The sequence below is a fragment of the Hesperophylax consimilis genome, chromosome 31 (assembly GCF_061612785.1).
Source record: "Hesperophylax consimilis isolate HC1 chromosome 31, BYU_Hcon_1.0, whole genome shotgun sequence".
NCBI classification, from domain to species: Eukaryota; Metazoa; Arthropoda; class Insecta; order Trichoptera; family Limnephilidae; genus Hesperophylax; species Hesperophylax consimilis.
Window position 1 is genome coordinate 13183525 of NC_142866.1, and position 18585 is coordinate 13202109.

The following is an 18585-nucleotide window of genomic DNA, read 5'->3' on the forward strand; positions in this document are numbered from 1 at the left end:
TGGGTGACGAAATGAATAATATAACACAACGTTAATCGACCCATTTGTTGAAATCTATTACCGTCGATGATCAATAAACGACAGGAGTTAGAGTTAATCACCAGTAGTCACCAGTAGTCACCATCTTCATTTAATAAATTATACGTACCTACTTCAAGCAGGTCGGCTGTGATTATATATTAAAAATATTTGTTTTTGTGGTAATTCTGCCATTTTTTTTTTAAATACGTAAAATCTGTTTCGCCTGCCAAAGGTTAAACTGTGGTGGAACAATGGGAGGATGGTCCATCTTTTTAATGAAAACAGTTTTTAACACCAACCGTCTGGATCCATTGAAACTATGTCATCCCCAAATTGGGTATGTTATTTGGCTGAAGGCTGAAGGTGGAGAGGAGAAGAATATGGGGAAGAGGAAGGTAGGGAAGTACCTGGCTATTCAGATCTGATCGTCGGCCGTCAAACTACCAAATGTATTCCTCATTGCCTAGAATAGTTATGGAGGGAAATAATTATTTTAATAATTTTGGTCAGTGGACATTTTTAATTTATCACTTAACAAATATAAAAGATTGTTTACTTACTACTTAAAATTTTACTTAACTTAATTAAAAAATCTTCTCTATAGATGGTCCGTCAGTGGGTGCGAGATGATACACTAACTTGTTATAGTACGTATGCATTTGCGAATCGTGGATTACGGAAAGGAACGAGGCAACTGCAAGCGACGTTTCATATTCAAATATATTTGTTCCTTTCCCATAAGTTGAGGTACAGCTCGGCAGTTCAGCTCGCGTATGTATCCGAGCCCTTACATTAACCCGAGTGAGTGTACCCAGAAGGGCATGCACCTGTGAGGAATGCGATGTTTCTATCACGAGTCGCCTAGCAACGACACAATACAACATACTCCGCTCCGCGGGCACAAAGTATGATAACAGTGTACCGACCCAGTAGTGTAGGCGCGGACTACGAACACAGACCGCGCACTGTGCCGAGTCGGCGTGGGACGTGGTTTATTACACAGTGTGCGCGTTCTCTCCCGGATACATCCCGGGAGAGCCGCTCCTTGGGCAGGTTACTTGTTGCTTATCCGCTCGCCGATGTCCCGTTCTAGGAAACGGTCGTTTTTCTGCGTAGCGCTGGGCTCTACGGTAGATCGACCCACCGCGCATGCATAGACTTGCTCCTCGAAAATTTAATAGACGCTTTTTAAACCGTACAAATTGTGTGAACCTACATTACTTCGGTAGACAGTAAATAGTGTTGTCATTGCGTACAGTTTTTAACTACCCATACAAATTACTGATATGATAAAATTGAATAGATGGATTGATATATTTTGGTAGATAGTGACGAATAGTATTGTGGTTGTTAGCATTGTCGAAGTGAAGTAATAGAGACACTTTCGTTCAAGTGTGTAAGTATATATTTTTTTTAAACCAGTGTCTTTGTGTAAAAAAACATAATGCTATTTATATTAAATAAGAGCAGCTAAAAAAATCTATGAACCATGATCATGTGACTTCTCTATTCTGATGATCTCTCTGGTCGAAAGTTGCAATCATCAGGGCAATCTTCTTGGGTCTATCTAGCATTTTCTTTCAGTAATTTATTATCCCTATTATTTCTTTACCGCAAGAAAGAGAATCGGGACGCCCGGGTCTGGTCTACAAAATATATACATCTATGGTCGCTCGTCATGTCCATCACGGGTGCTAACCGAAGGAAAACTCAACGATCAAATGATATTATTTTTTTTTTTTTTAAAACCGATCGATCATTGATGCTTGGTGACCGGGTCAAAGTGATCGGATCGATCACGATTAACCCAGCACCTCGAACAACTCTGCGGATCTATACTCCAGTCACATATATTACGAGGCTACGAAGTTCAGCGTCTTCCTTTACTTCGTCTTTCACCAATTACCACAGAGATTATCAATATGGTTGAGTTTATCATTCTTAATAATAATAATAATACCTGGATGACTTTTATAGCGCCGTTTTTGTGCAAAAACACCTCAAGGGCGCTGTAATATGCCCAAATTATAAGACACAATAAACAGGACTTAATGAAAAGCAAATTGTGAATTGTAAATTGATCGATATGAGCTACGACTATTCAATAGCAAAGGGTAGAAAATGAATTGAAGCGAATTATATACAGAACAATGTAAAGACCGGCTACTTATAATTACATACGGGACGGGCTTTGCACACGCTGCACCCATTTGGCGCGCAGCTGAAAAAATACACATCATATTTTGCTAAAAGCACACGTAGTTTTATTAAGCGAGGGATTAGAAAAAAGTAAATAACAGTCCGGAGTCAGTGGAACTATGACACCCCAATTGGGGTGCGTTGTGATGAAAATAGGATAGGGAAATGGGAAAGTAACTGGTTATTCGGATCTGGTTACTGAATACGGCTATTGCAATTTCAAGTAAAGTTTTGATCCGGAATGGCCGCCTTGCTCATGGGTACGGGTACTTATCATTTGTAACTGACGCACTTGTCACTCAATGACCATATTAGAGGCCAATCAGACCAGTCAGATGCTGAGTTGGCATCGCGTTTGCATCTCACCCAGGCGTCGTATGTTCAGTTCCTCGACTGGCTAAGTCCTCCATCATGACGCAAGCAACATTTTCCGCTTACTGTGGTGGTAGTAGAACGATTTCAAATATTGTCAGATTATTCGTTACCCGGGAATGTTAGTCTTACTTTATAAAAAATAAAAAAAATATATTTACATAAATATAAAAAAATATATATAATGTCGAATGGTAGCAGAAGTCGGAGACGCCCGAGGAAGACATGGCGCGACCAAGTGAATCAGATACTTGAGTCGGGCCATGTCAAGAGTCAGAACAATAGAAGAGTATGTATGAGGCGATGTATGAATGTGAATGAGGCAAGGAGTGTGTTCCAAGACCGAGTTGTTTGGCGGACCGTCCTCTCTGTCTACCCCTGCGGGGAAACGGCGTGATGGTTAGTTAGTTAGTTAGTTTTACATGTCGCATAATAGAGCGAATGCTTGAAGAAATGAGTGTAAGGAGAATATATGATGCAAATGTGAATGGATAGCAGTCAAGTCAAGGACGCCCGAGGAAGTAGTGGCACGATCAAGTGAATCCGATACTTGAGTCACGTCAAGAGTAATAGAAGAGTATGTTTGAGACGATGTGTGAATGTGGCAAGGAGTATGTGCCAAGACCGATTTGTTTGGCGGTCCGTCCTATCTGCCTACCCCTGCGGGGAAACGGCGAGATTATTAGTTAGTTAGTTATGTCGCCTTCTGCTAGAAACTTATGTTTAGAATGAAAAATAATATTAATTTCATATGCTCTGGACCCTTAACGAATGAGTTAGTTATTCAGAAAATCACCTCATCGTAACATATTAAGTTGGTTTCTTGGAAAGCGTCATCTGTTTGAACGTGAGTCATTTCCTTTAACCCGATTCCGAGAAATTAAATACTTTGCTTCGTAGTATTAAAATATCATCATATTATCTAAGTTCTTACAATTCTTTTCAAAGCTCGTCTTTTCCCCTCCCTCAATCCACCAACGAGTGTAACTTCAGTTTTGTATGAACAAAAGATCGATAGTGACTTGTCATTTTTAAATACATCTAGGTGTTTGAAATGAAAGTGGAAAAAATAACTTTTTACGAAATTCCAATGTTTTAAGGTAATTATTATGTTATAAAGTGGAAATGTTTTTATGAGAAAATGAATATTCTTCTATGGAAAAATATTTTTGTACTAGAAAATAAACATTGGAATTTCGAAAAAAGTAATTTATATTTTTTACTTTTACCATCATGTAGATTAACCTCCTGAAGTTTTTACCCCTGGACACTGTATTGTTTGATGTCTTTGAAATAACCCCCCTAAACATATATGCATTTCTATGAAATTGGATGATTGTTTCTAGCAGTTGTTAACAATATTGACTCCAGTCCCAAAGGAGGTAGGTTCAATCCTCCGACGAACAAAAAAAATCTTTAAATCTTTAAGTTTAAAACGATCAAGCACCGTTTTAAATGTATTTGCCTATTTAAAAAAGGGAGTCTGCGTATATTATACGGGGAGGTCAGGTCAATAATAATAATAATTGAATGATTTTCATAGCGCCGTTTTTGTGAAAAATCATTTTAACGGCGCCCAATAAGCATTGGCTGCATCAGCTAACCTGTAGGAATATAAATTAATTGTGCGACTTTTCTTTTTTAAATTATTTTGTCCCAAGCCTTTTATGGAAATGCAGCACTGTGCATCTCCCGGTCGCAGGAGTAAACAATGACGTTTTTTTATGTACTCTACCGGTTTCCACGGCTATTTTTACTGCACTAATTTTCCTCTTTTATCAAAGACTGTTCACAGCCTACACCGCCCGCCGGTGGCTGTTTACATAACCTGCCCTAGTCACTAGTCACGGTGACCTAGGAACTGGTATCAATTACAACTAAACAACTTGCCCTGCCGCTGTCGAACGGCAAATTTTTGATGATATAATGTATAAGCTTATAATTATCAATAAATAGTAGTGGGAACCGAAGATTACCTTTTTATGACTGCATAGCTTTTTATGGAACACTTCATTTTCTTATAACAAAATCATTTTTCAAATCGAAAAATGAATGTTGTTGAGGAAAAATGTTCACGGTCCAACTTAAACACCAGTAATTTTTGATTTACAAAATGTCGATTTCTTTATTAAAATAATAATCGTAGTTTCTATTTTTCAAAGCCCGCCAAAACAGTCAACATCTGGCGGGGTAGGCGTGACGTCATGCGTATCTCGATTTTGTTGGTAAACTAAGTGTAAAGTTAGTTGACTACCAGAAGAAATTAGAAGCATCAGTGATAAAATTCAAACATTAAACTTAAACAAAAAATAGAGAAAACATATAACGCGTGTTGCTATTACGTCCAACGGATGGCGCTGTTTTTCAAAAAAGCACGTTTTTTTAAAAAATAAAATGACCTAAAAAAATCTTGAAAATTCTTCTTAGGTTTAAATCCACCCTCTCTGCCCACCCCTACTGCGAAATGGCGTGATGGTTACATAGATACTTTATAGTTTCAGGCGCCCAGTTAGGGGAAGCCACCCAATTCAGATCCGTAATCGCACATTTTCTAATTCGTGTGATTTGATAAATAATATTTTTATAATATTTATTAATCGTTTCAATTTTTAATTATTATTATGGTGCTGTACGGAAAAACTTACTGATATAAAATATTGCATTTTTTTAAATCTGGTCTAATTACTCGTATTCCTGTTAAAAATTAATGATAGATTTTATATGAAACATGAATGTGTTTCATGAGGATGTCGGAACACGTGTTTATAAAAATATTATTAAAATAGAACACGTGTTGGGATATATTCTGTATTTCCTGATACTTTATAGGTAAATTGCTTGCATCATTGTCACCTGTCATCCGATATCATTCATTGGGAATTATAGTCATTATTTTATTAGTATATCGAAAATGCAAAACTCTAAAATTTTACTGTCACACATGTGACATTTCCCTAAGATTTCTATGAAATTATTTTGGCCGTGTTTTGTGACCAGATCTTAATAACCATATACTTCTCAATTTCCTCTTCCCAATCTCTTTCCCTTCCCCACAACCTTTAGCCTCATAATGCCATATTATCACAGGCTCTAGATTGTTGGGAGCAGTTGGGACTGTTGTGATGTTGATGTTAATTTGTCACACTGTTCCTTGTTCTTATCAATATTACATATTTCTAATCAGTTGTTTACTTGTAGATGCAGATACATGTAATGACAATAATTAGTTTCGGACGGAATGCTAGAATAGTGCAATGGTAAGTTTAGTGTTCTGTTCTAATTATATTGTTGGTAGTAAGCCCAAGGTAGTGAGTGCATTACGTTTCATAAATCACAACAAATAAAATTAAAATAAAAAAAAAACATATTATCGATTTTTTTTAACTACGAAAAAACTACAATTCAAAATATGAATAATTATTTGGATGACAAATTTGCGTACGACTAATTGGAAACCACTGGTCTAAATCAATGGTCGAAGGGTAATGCTTTAGAGTAGTACGAATGTAACGGGTATGGTGTATATATATCCAGGCGTAAGCAAGTACATTTTGTTTTAAGAATTTGTGTTGTATCAACATCTATTCATTACAAATAATATATAGTATTCTTGCGGCACGTTCCCGAGGAGAAGATTCTTACACTCTCAATATCGCTCTGGTGTAAGACAATAATTCAAATTGTGAAACGTTGCTTGAAATAGCTTTAGCCGTGTTTCGTGACCAAATCTGAATAGCCAGTTACTCCCCTACCTTCCTCCTACTCATCTATCCCCCTCCCCACTTCAATCAGCCTCACAGTATACCCCAAATGGCTAGAGACGGTCGGGAGCAGTAGGGACTCTTGTAAGGTATTCATAAAAAAATAAAATAATTTGCTTTTTTACTTGCGTAAAACAGAATCTACAAAGTACATCAAATTAAATGAGTTAAATTTTTTAACTCATTACCAGAAAAAATTAGAAACATGAATGCAAATATAAACGAATTCAAAAGCCACCTTAAAAAGTATTCCGAACAGTTGAACTGAATCATATCAAATATAAACCAATATAACAACACCCCCATACACACAAGCCCTGCTTATTTATGGGGGTACATAAATACTTATATTATGTAATTAATAACTGTACTATATTGTGTAATGTAATTCGTGTGTCTTTTTTTTACTAATAAAAAAAAATAAAAAATTGAACTAATTTTCGTTTTGTGTTGCTTTTTCATCATTTTTGATTTGATTTTATGTATTTTTCTAGATGACGTTAGTGTTCGTGGGAACAGCGGTTATAATGATCGCGCACGCCAACCGCGCGCGCGGTGCCGCACCAGGTATCTCGCCGTTTGGCACCAAGTGCGGCGAACTCAGGTGCGGCTCTGCAGACTACTGCTCGGAGGGTCGGTGCGAACCTTGCGACCTGATCTGCGAGCCAGAACACCACAACTTCGACAGCCAAATCTGTATTCAGGAATGCCAGAGTAAGGACACTATTTATTTCCAAGGACTACTTGTCGATAATCATCTTCCTTATTTACTTCCCCTACTAATTACTAGTTTACTAACTAATACTTAGAAACTTACTAGCATCCTATTTCTTTGCTATTACTTCCTACTTACTATTTTACTAGCGTCCTTCTTCTTTACTACTACTTACTAGCTTACTAATTACTACTTACTAACTTACTTGCGTCCTATTTTACCTTTAGCTTCACAACATACCCCGTTTGGAGATGCCGTAGTCTCACTGCCTCCATATTATTGGGAGCAGTTGGGTCTCTTGTGTAAACCCTAAATAAATACTTTTTTAAATCGTACATGCTAATTACTTCCCGTTGCCCTTATGCGTGTATTCAAGAAAAAAAACCGGTTAAAAATATAAGAGTATGGAATTATTTAAAACCCTCTTGTATTTACCTTTGGTTAATCGGTTCAAAATATTCTAGAAAACAGATGTCTTCTTGTCTTAATTTCTTAGTTTAATAATGTGTATATATTTCAAAGCCCCGCAGCTCATAAATGATGTTGCTCATAAAAATATTTTCTTTCACAATTATACATTTCAGACAAAATTCAGTGAAAATTGTAACAAGTGTGGTAAATTGTTGAAAGGCCGCCATTCAGAATTGAAGTTGTTTGAAATGGCTTTAGCCGTGTTTGGTGAACAGTTCTGATTAGCCAAATGCTTTCTCACCTTCCTCTTTCCATCTACTTTTCCTCTGTTCTGCCGTCAGCCTCATAACATATCCCAATTCATAGTCCTGCTGGCTCCGGGCAAATGGGGATCTGCGGAAATTACATAAAAAAACGACAAATCTTATTGTTCAGTTCCGTTCAGATAACTTGCTTTCCCATTGAAGTCATGATTGGATAACAATATCAGGAGGAGAACTAAGTAAAAAAAAAGAAACATTAAAAACTGTTTATTCAGCGCTGAATTTCGTGGCGGTACATACTAAATAAAACATCCTTACTTTGGTAAAATAAACTATTTATATCAGGATTCACATAGGTATGTCTGATGTTCAGGCAGATTTTATATCATGTCTTTCACTTACTTGACATTTGAAAATGTTTCATTAATATTGACAATTTGAGCATATTGAGACCATTTGCGTGGTGTAGTTCGACAAAATTGCTGGAATACCCTATTTAAAACTTAGAAAACGTAAGAATATATTTTTTATTCTTTCAGTAGCTTGTACACGGAGAGAATGAGTTTTGTCAATTTAGTAAAAATCTCCTCCGCAAAAATGAGATTTTAAATTAGCAAATTTTTCTCTTGTACGTGAGTATTGTAATGTGGTTTCCAGACGGGAGAATTATATTTCTCTTGACTTCTAACAGAGGCAAAAAGTAACAGTAAAATAAACTTAATATTGTAGAAATATCTATTTCTACTTCTAATTTTAATATTATTTGATAGTTAGCTAGTTAAAATATTTGGGTTTATTTGAGTCGCATTAACAGTTCACAGCTCCATACAAAACCGCCAAGCGATTGAGAATATTAATCGTTGGAGGCATTTACAGTCTTCGATAAGAAATTAATATTGTTTTCAAGGAGCCTTGTTCTCGACCGGTTATCTGATGACGTCACCGGGTGGTGACTCACGCAATAGTCATGCGAGAGGCGATCCGCGCGGCGCCACCCGTCACACTACGGCAGCCTTATTACTTATTACCTGTGGGCACCTCGCAAGCTGACCTCTCAAACCGAATTAGCACACAGTCCTACCGAGAAGGAACCCTATATCCCTTTATACGTGTTAGTAAAAATTGCCGCTAATAATTTGTTAAGTGCGTGAAACGTTAATTTATTTACTGGAGGTTTCTCTTCAAATGTTATTGTATCCGGAGCCTACTTGTTTCTACTCACCTGTAGTGACGAGCCACAAGTAGTTTTAGTGCCCGGCTTCGCCGTGTTTTTATCCAGTTACAACTGTTTTGTTTATACGAACGTCCCAACAGCTTCAAGTTCGTATGACTATGACATCCCAATTTATTTTATATTTCACCCCCAGCTGAGCTTTTACAAGTTGACTATTTTTTTACATAAAAATAACAATAAATGAGTATAACATCACAACAATAAAATACTCTACAATGCAAGTTGGTAAAATAGCTGATTGGGAATACATAGTACAGTAAACACGTAAAAGGCAAAACAGATTAGAGCAGGCAGTTTTTTTTAATAAGATTTGTTTTTCTACTTTCTGATGTAAATTCTACTAAAACCTGTTTATATTCCGTGATTATACAAACAGGTTTATTTTTTAAATATATTAAACTAGTCAAATGCCCGTATTGTGATGGTAGTATAAAAACAGAACATAAAAATATACAATAATACAATGATTTGCATAAACGTATTAAAACTAATAATAAAAACCAAAATAATGTTAAAAACACAATATAACGGACTTGGGTGCCTCAGGGTGTTGATAGGCAAATCCGGAGACGTCATGGTGTATAACAGCAGACTCAAAATCTACTTCTCCAGTCCTCAAGTCCAGTCCTGTCCAGTCTAGTCATCAGTCCAGTCTTGTCCTGTCCAGTCATCAGTCCAGTCCTGTCCAGTCTAGTCATCAGTCCAGTCCTGTCCAGTCTAGTCATCAGTCCAATCTTGTCCATTCATCAGTCCAGTCTAGTTATCAGTCCAGTCCTGTCCAGTCCAGTCATCAGTTCAGTCCTCTACAGTAGTCATCAGTCCAGTCCTGTCCAGTCTAGTCATCAGTCCAGTCCTGTCCAGTCCAGTCATCAGTCCAGTCCTGTTCAGTCTAGTCATCAGTCCAGTCCTGTCCATTCCAGTCATCAGTCCAGTCCTGTCCAGTCCAGTCATCACTCCAGTCCTCTCCAGTCTAGTCATAAGTCCAGTCCTGTCCAGTCCAGTCATCAGTCCAGTTTTCTATTTAGTTAGACAATGATTGTTTTCAGTAAGCTTTCCGATTCTATTCTGCCACTTTCTATCAGCGTCTATCGTTCTAATACATATATCAATAATATCCATTATTACTATCAAAATTCTGTGTACGCCGAACAATATGCACTTCTTAGGGCCCCGTAGTAAGTGATCAAAGATGATTTGAGAGGGAGAAATGTAAATACGAATGTTGGAGGGAGCGTGCTAATATTGGAAAAACGATAATAATTAAGCGAAAATGATTTAGTTGCATTTTAAGATACACTGTAAATTTTCTCATGCCTATAACATATTAAATAACAGAACAAAACGTGTTTTTAATAATTTTTGGAGCTTACTTTGCGATTTTATTCTATCGAGGAAAATTTCATATAATTAACGTGTCGGCATAAAAAATGTATGGATATTATCTTCAAAAATAATATATGTATATATATTTTTTTAATACTTAAAAACTTAAAGAGTTAACGAGAAACTTGATGTAAATAGGTAGAAATTGGGAATGCGGTGGCTAAAGAATTTATTTTGAATTATTTCCATTTACGCGGTATATTGTGGGGCTTGGGGATGGGAAGGAGATGGGTTAGCGGAAGGTTAAAGTAAATCCAACTCTGAAGTTTTTTGTGAATTTATTTCATTTGTTTCACTAACGCAACACACATGTGTGTTTGATGCTTCCTTATAACGATGCAATCTATATAAATAAAAGACAATGTCCGTATACGTATTACCTACAGACTCAAAAACTTCTGGACCGATTTTGCTGAAAATATCATAGTTTGTTCTTTTTAGTGCCAGGGGCATAAGAAGTCGGGGACCCCTGATAAAGTCTAAACGCTTTATCTCTGCACTGGAATGAGACACGGTGTCGAATTACAGTCGATATACTTGTGGTATACTAATGGTAGAAAAAGTCGGGGACGCCCGGGGAATAGTCGAATTAAAGTCGGTAAAATGTAGTTGTTACGAGTAACAATAAGGTGTACAGTAGTGAACGGTAGACAAAGTCAAGACAAGACAGTATGGATTTAATGAAACTATATGAGGTGAATGGTAAAATAGTGATGCCGGAGGAAGATTCGACTCAAATATTTATTTGTGGTAAAATGGGGCGTACGTGATGAATGAAGATAAGGGGTGTAACGAGAATGTATGTCGAGGAAGAGAATGGCAGAAGAAGTCGGGTATCCGAGGAAGACATGGCACGATCAAGTGAAGTAAATATTTTAGAAAAGCAAACCTTTCAACTCTTTACAAGATTATTTTCAAAATGCACTCAGTTTTCAAGAAGAATTCATAAACCTCAAAACATACTTGCTCCACTACAAATTACTCCAAACCATTCATAGCCCCAAGCAACGCCTTGTACACGTCAGCTATACACGGTGTCCGGAAACTCGTAGTAGAAACTGGAGAATCTACACCACATGGGGAACCCAAAAAAACATAAAGTTTTTTGATTTGAGCATTTTCAAAAAAAAAAACCAAAAAAAAATATTTTTCGGCTATTTTAGGGTTAAAGTTTTTTCTGGTGTTTAGGGTTGAATAACAGATGTTTTAACCCTGCAGAGCAGAAATATTTTATGATTACACCGGGTTAAATGAAGGGTGATTTCAAAATAATGCTTCAAATCTGAGTCTCTTCATTTGTTTTACTTTCAAATAGTTTTAATTAGTTGGGTACTTTGATCTTCAGTAATAATTTATAAGAATTTGATTAAAAAAAAAAAAAAAAAAAAAATCAACTTCAAACTCGATTTACTCGATAACGAAAGCTCAAATAAAAAAAATATACTACAAAATCGACTCCAAATGTGATGTAGATTCACCAGTTTCCCGCTTGTACTACGAGTTTCCGGACACCCTGTATAATAATATTGTGACCACGAAACTCTCTCAGTGTGAAACCTTTTAGAAATTCATCTTTTAGAGTGGCAATTCATTAATTCAGAGCGACTGTTTTATGATATTTGTTCTTGGTATAGTCTGCAATTTGCAGTTTTCAAGCCACCAATTAAAATATGTTAAAAATGCAACGCTTCTAGTCGTATTCTGGAAGGGAACGATCAACACAGTGTAACTAGACATTCGCACGGATAATGCGTTCTGTTGCAATTTGAATGGAAGACTAAAAAATCCACTTTTTTACGATAGCTTCACACAAGAGGCCTTGAGGATAATACTTTCCCTCAGGACCTATGCCATCTTTGGGGATGCTGTGTGCAAAATATTTTTAAGGAAAGGAAGGAGAGGAAGTTCTGGGAAGGAAAAAGGTAACAGTGGTGGGAGTAGTTAATAATAATTATACTTTATTTTTTTTATCTTTTCCGATTTTATATCCGGGTTAAATCTTCCCCATAGGAAAAACTAAACCCTTCCACACAATTTTCCACAAATGATCATCTAGTCAAACAAAATTATGCAAGTGCATTGTATAAGCAAAATAAATACAAAACAATACAAGAACAACACGTCAACTCACCAGAGATCAAATGGGAAAATAATTCACCGACTCCAGATATTTTCATATCAGAGAGTTCGGCTCGGTAGAACTCCTAACAGGGCCTATAAATCCTACTGATCCCTCAACAAAAATATTCTAAAAATCTTTCATTATCCTACATGTATTTAAAATGACTGATTTTTGCATTTTTATATATAATTTTTTTGATAGATCTAATACGCCTAAATTTTTAATGAGAGAGCTAGGTATAATGCCAGTAGCCGAAATAACGAATGGTAATATTTTTATAGTCTGAGAATGCCAAATTCTTTTTATCTCATTTCCTAAATCTGTGTATTTTCTTATTTTTTCATTAACAGATTTTTGAATATTACAGGAATTTGGAATAGCTACATCAATGATATAAGTTATTTTTTTAAATTTTGTCATGTAAAACTATATCGGGTCTATTATGACTAATCGTTAGGTCTGTTAGTATAGTTTTTTTATATTATTTTGAAATATATTATCATTTAAATAAAAAAAACCTTTTATTTAAGCTTTTCCAAGAAACATCAGCAACGGAACATAGTCTTCTAGGAAACCAGGATCAGAAATTCCTCACGGGAAGTTCCAGCAAGAAATATATATCAAGAATAGTGATTTATTAAATGCAATGACTAAATAAAATACCCTAAGATAAAACTTGGCATACCCGTAAAGAATTCGTATGGTTGAAGCGCAAGACCGTTTCCGTTTATTATTCAGTGGCTTGAGATTTGGTGGCAACAACGATTATTACATATTTATTTCTAATTTCACGCCCGGCTGGGCTTTAACATGTTATTTTTATTTATTAGAAATAACATAAATAAGCACAATAAAAATCCAAAAACAAAATCAAAATAAAATAGAAGACAAAATAAAATACAACCTCTAAAAGAAAAACAATTTCAAAAACGAAATAAAGTGGAAACTAGACACTCCACCAAGCAAGATGATAAAATATAATACCTACTATGAAAATTACAAAACATTGGTAAGATAAACAGAGCTACGTAGTTTCTGTAGTTAAAGTATATTATATTTGATGTTCTTCTTTCTGAAATAAATTAGGTAATGACTTGTTTATATTTGGTGAATGATGTGTTGAATATATCAACAACATCTTTATAGTCATTACCTATATTTTGTATACGGCGAACGGGGGTATAGAATTGTGATTCCGTGTTGGAATTATCACAATAGAACGGTAGATCATTTCTCGATGTTGGTTTACGAGGTATATGTAAAGAAATCAAGTATAATAGTTCAGGGCTGTCAATTATTGAATTTTTGATTATATATAAACATATTAGGTCATTAACTATTCTACGTTTAGATAATTTTAATAAATTGAGTTGACATAGTCGATTATCATAGTTGACACATGTGTATATCATATATAATGTGTATAAATCGTTACATGCAATTATTACACTAGTTAAATTTAAGTAATGATTATTATAACCTATCCCATTATAATTTTTTTTTTTTTTTTACAATACTGTTTTTAAGTATAATAATTGTCAAGGAAATATTAATCAATTTTCAGAGCGTGAATACATAGTTCTACATAAAATGTAATTGTTCATTATTTTTTACTCGATAACCTAATACAGTTGGAATGGTGATTTTCTAATATTCCATTCTTTAAGTAGAATATTACATTTTAAACATATATACAGAATAGTACATTTTAAAATATATGTATTGTAGCGAAAAAAAAAATTATCGGGTGATTAAAAAAATGATTTGATCGAATATTATTTTGTCATCTTTGAATTGAGATGAAGTTGTGGAATTTTTTTGATTCGGTATTTTTTTATAAATAAAGCATAAATTTAATTTATAGTTTAATTATGTCAAATTAGGTATGATAAATAAATAACTTCTAAATATTTCTCAATAAACCATTATTTTCCAAAACATACGTGTTTGCTATAATATGTCTGATCAATTTCTCCAGAAGTAGTAATTTAAGTTTATTTTTTCCTGACGCACGGACACGCCCCCAACACATTTCTATCGGGTTTATCAGTTCAGTTATATAATAATTTATTGATAAAGCAGCATTTTTCATTTTCAACAGGGTGTCGCTGGTGAGTGTTTGCGCGATAGTTATCAGTTTTACTGGAGTCAGTTCGGTAGTTCAGTTCGACATATTCATACATCGTTTCGTTATTTTTAGTGGTGAAATTTGATCGACTAAAACATGCAGACGTTAAATGCACGAACAGTTTCAAATCCACTTAGTCTTACATCCAATCTGGGCTTGAAATCAATCAGGTTTTAAGACAGCAAACAACATTGTATGCATCATTTCTTAAGAGTGTTTTTTAAACTAACAACCGTAATCCATTGTATATTTAGTTAACCTTATAATTATTAAATCTAAACGACACATGAAACTGAACAAGACACAGACAATAAAAAACTAACAGTAACAACTAGGAATCGAACCCAAGATCTCTTGTTTTACCGGGACTGCGTCTTAACCACTCGACCACTGTTTTAAAATCTCATTATTTAAAATTCGGAATCAACAATATCATGTTCCAACTAATTTTTTCCATATTTTTTGTTTTATATTATTATTTTTAATTAGCTGACAATTTCCCGGCGTTGCTCGGGAACTTATGATGGTTGAGGATAAAGGAAATAATATTATTGTATTGTAATAAGTATTTGTTTCACTTGCTCGTGCCATGTCTTCCTCGGGCGCCCCCGACTCCTTCAACCATTCACTTCCAAGTCATTCCATTTCTTTCCATTGTCCGTACACCTCTTCTTTCGTTCACACTTTCGCCTCATTTTACCACAAATAATTATTTGATTCAGATCTTCCTCGGGCATCTCTGACTTTTCACTTCACGTAGTATTATGAAAATCCACTTTGTTACATAAAAAAACTACATTCCGTATATCATTCCAGTGGAGAGATAATGCATTAAGTATTCCTCGGGCATCCCCAATTTCTTCTACCATTTAAAGATCTCTCAGCACTCCGGGCGCTAATAACAACAACATTTAAAATTTTACCGATGTCGGTCGACTACTTTTCGAGTTTTGCGAGCGCAAATATAATAAGGCTATATTTTTATATGGCAAGATGTTTCCGAACGTTCCAGACTATTCATGAACATTCCACAACATTCCAGAATGTTCCAGGATGTTCTGAAATGTTATGGAAAGCTTTCGAATACTCTCAAATTCTCGACTGTTCCAGACATTTCTAGATGGCGAAACTTCCATCCCTTATATTTTCAAAAGCCCGCCCTTCTGGTAAAAACGGGAACCTTCTTCATGGATGGGGGATAGAGGGCCACCACACCATATGTAACTCCCTTGATCGTACTGTGACTCGTTTCGGAGTTTTAGTGTAACGCACATTGTACACTTACTTTTATGATACATTTTGATTTTTTATATGAAACGACAAAAAAGTTGGAAAATGTGGTATTCTGGTAGTAATGTTTATAATACATTTTTGTAATAAAATGTGTCATTTTTTTGGCCTCAAGGGTTAATGCGACCCACCTCGACGCGTAACAATCGAGCGAAATCGTGCGCTCATGAACCAAATGTTTGCGTAAACATAAAAAATTTGAGAGGGCCACGATGTTTCTGTTTTCGGTGGCCGATGGAAACTAAACACGTGTTTTTGTACGATGTTTTGAAAATTAGGAGACCCGACTTTACGCAATTGGTGATAAGGTTCAAACTCCACCAGCCGCTGCCTGTTTTTTTTTAACGCAAAAGAAACATCGCCAAAATGCTTGTTTATTTTATTTTGTGTAATAAGGGCACAAATATTAAAATGTTTTTTTAACCATAGTTTAAATAATTTAATTTGTCATGTTATTCAATAAAACATACCCGTAAAGGGATTCGTAAGTAGGAAATTTTGCACTGCAAAAATTTTTAAGTCTGATACTTTTTTTTTAGGCTTATAAAAATACTTATATCAATTTTAAACATAAACATTATAAACGTTTTTTTTATAATTTTCAGATTACCTTCACGACTCGGTGTACGTTAAGAAAGGTGCAGAATCAGTGGACGGCTTAAAGGGTAAATATTGATATAAATATTTTAATTTTATGCATAACATTCTGATATTATTATGACTCAATACTGACTGTAAATAACAAATAATGGCGAAATTGCGTAACATATATTTCTTTCATAATATCATGGTGTATTAGTATAAAGGCGTTGCATATTCTGAAATGTTAAAATGCGCGATGATTTTGAAATCACTTCGAAACGCAGATCTTCCTGTTGCGGGAAAATCATCAGTTTCCTTATTTTCTTGCCATTTATTACTAGGCGTAAAAACATCCCCATATGGGCTTTTACAAATATGTATATAATAATTCAATGGAAAAGTAATCAAGAGTAAAATTATATAGAACCCACGCAGAAAAATAGTATTATGCTAACCTTAATTGTTATTATTACTGAGGTATGTTTTTTTAGCCTTCTTGTAACTATATTCCGTGCAGTTGAACACATGTACTATTTTTGCGAAAGTTTTGCCAACTGCATGCAATCTAGGCACAAGCGAGTGTCTAAATGACTCAGTCCTGATATTAGACAATATTTACCAACTCAATTATTTTTTAGTGGAGTTTTCTTGACAATATCTGATAAATGGCTTCTTTGGTAAGTAGAATTCATCATTACGATGTTTTCGTGCAATTATCTCGTTTTAAAGCTATTAAAAATAATGCGATCTGATCTTCCTTACCTACTTTCACTAATGTGAAAATAATCCATCTGAAACATCTTTTGTTGAGTCTAGGGTGCTAAAACCGACTCTTGCGTAGCAAGCGTGGCAAGACGGGACGACGCTCTTCATTCGGCCAGCTTTCCGCCCGGCCGTCAAAACTCTGGGCGGTATATTTGCTTCTTGTCTCACCAAAATTTTATTTATTTGTTTATTCACGCCTTGAAGGCTTTTACGTATTTACATTTTTAAGTAAGTTATTCAGGAGTACAATAATAAGTATACAGTACATAACTGAAAATAATAAACTGAGTAGAACGATATAAGCAGGTATAATACAAGTTTTCATAGAGTTCTGAAAAACAAAGAAGTTCAATAATTGTGTATATAATAACAAAACTGGCAATGTATCTATTCTAAATTATGATAAAATTTTAATTCGTTATATGTTAATTTGTGTATATTTTAATAATTATTGTTTTGACTAGCATTGAATTTTTGAATTGCAGCTCTATATATAGTATATCAAATTGTACATGTAAATGTGTTATGTAAGATTTTGTTTGCGTCCTGTTCTTATGTCTACAAAAACATCCCATGTAATTATATGAAAAATTAGCTGTTTGGCGATTTTACATTCCTTTTGCTGTTACTTTTTTACAATTTAACCTAAATCATAAATATAGTATTATTATTATTTGTCTATGCTTCAGTCCGTTCAAAGACGATATTATGGACCTTACAGGCCACTCAATTTGGTTGGTTCAACCGTTGCGTAACAACCCTTGAGTGCTTACATTATCGCATATATAGCACCTCCACACGGTTTAACTTCACGTTCTTCTCTACCAGATAGATAACAACTGCTCAACCAGATTGAGTCGTCTGTAGCGCCCATCAGTGACACCTGTCTCAATAAATACAGAAATGCTATCTATCAGCGGATGGAAGATATTATTAAAAAAACATGTATTTTAACACGAGACGCCATTGCATGACGCTCCAAGTTTTGCTAGGAACGAATTCTGGCTGAAGAATATTTTTAATGTGAGTATATTATGTACGCAGTAGATTGTTTGTTACAATTTCTTACAGTAATATCTCACTAATCCAACAATATAATGGTCACGAAGTGATTCGATCACTTCGAGAACGCTTGAAATTGGTTATTGAAGAAAGACTTTTATAAAAAAGGGTGTTTTAAATAAAATTTACGCTTTATGTTTTCAAAAGCAGTTTTTGACCACAGAAAAAATGACATGTCATTCAAAGAATCCAAAGGGGATCCAGCGCATTAAATTAATTTTCCCAAGATTCAAATGAGACAGTTCAACCAGTCTGTTCCATGGACCCTTTCTCAATT

At 34.9% G+C, this 18585-nt stretch overlaps 1 protein-coding gene across 1 annotated transcript in view; it reads left to right on the forward strand.

Annotated features, from left to right (window-relative positions):
- Nucleotides 1-18585, forward strand: part of grnd (grindelwald) — a 32951-nt gene that overhangs the window by 4926 nt on the left and 9440 nt on the right. Inside the window, exons 2-3 of the mRNA XM_089649816.1 lie at nt 6848-7067; nt 16505-16564. Of these exons, the coding sequence (XP_089505942.1) occupies nt 6848-7067; nt 16505-16564 (280 nt within the window). The remainder of the gene's footprint in view (nt 1-6847; nt 7068-16504; nt 16565-18585) is intronic.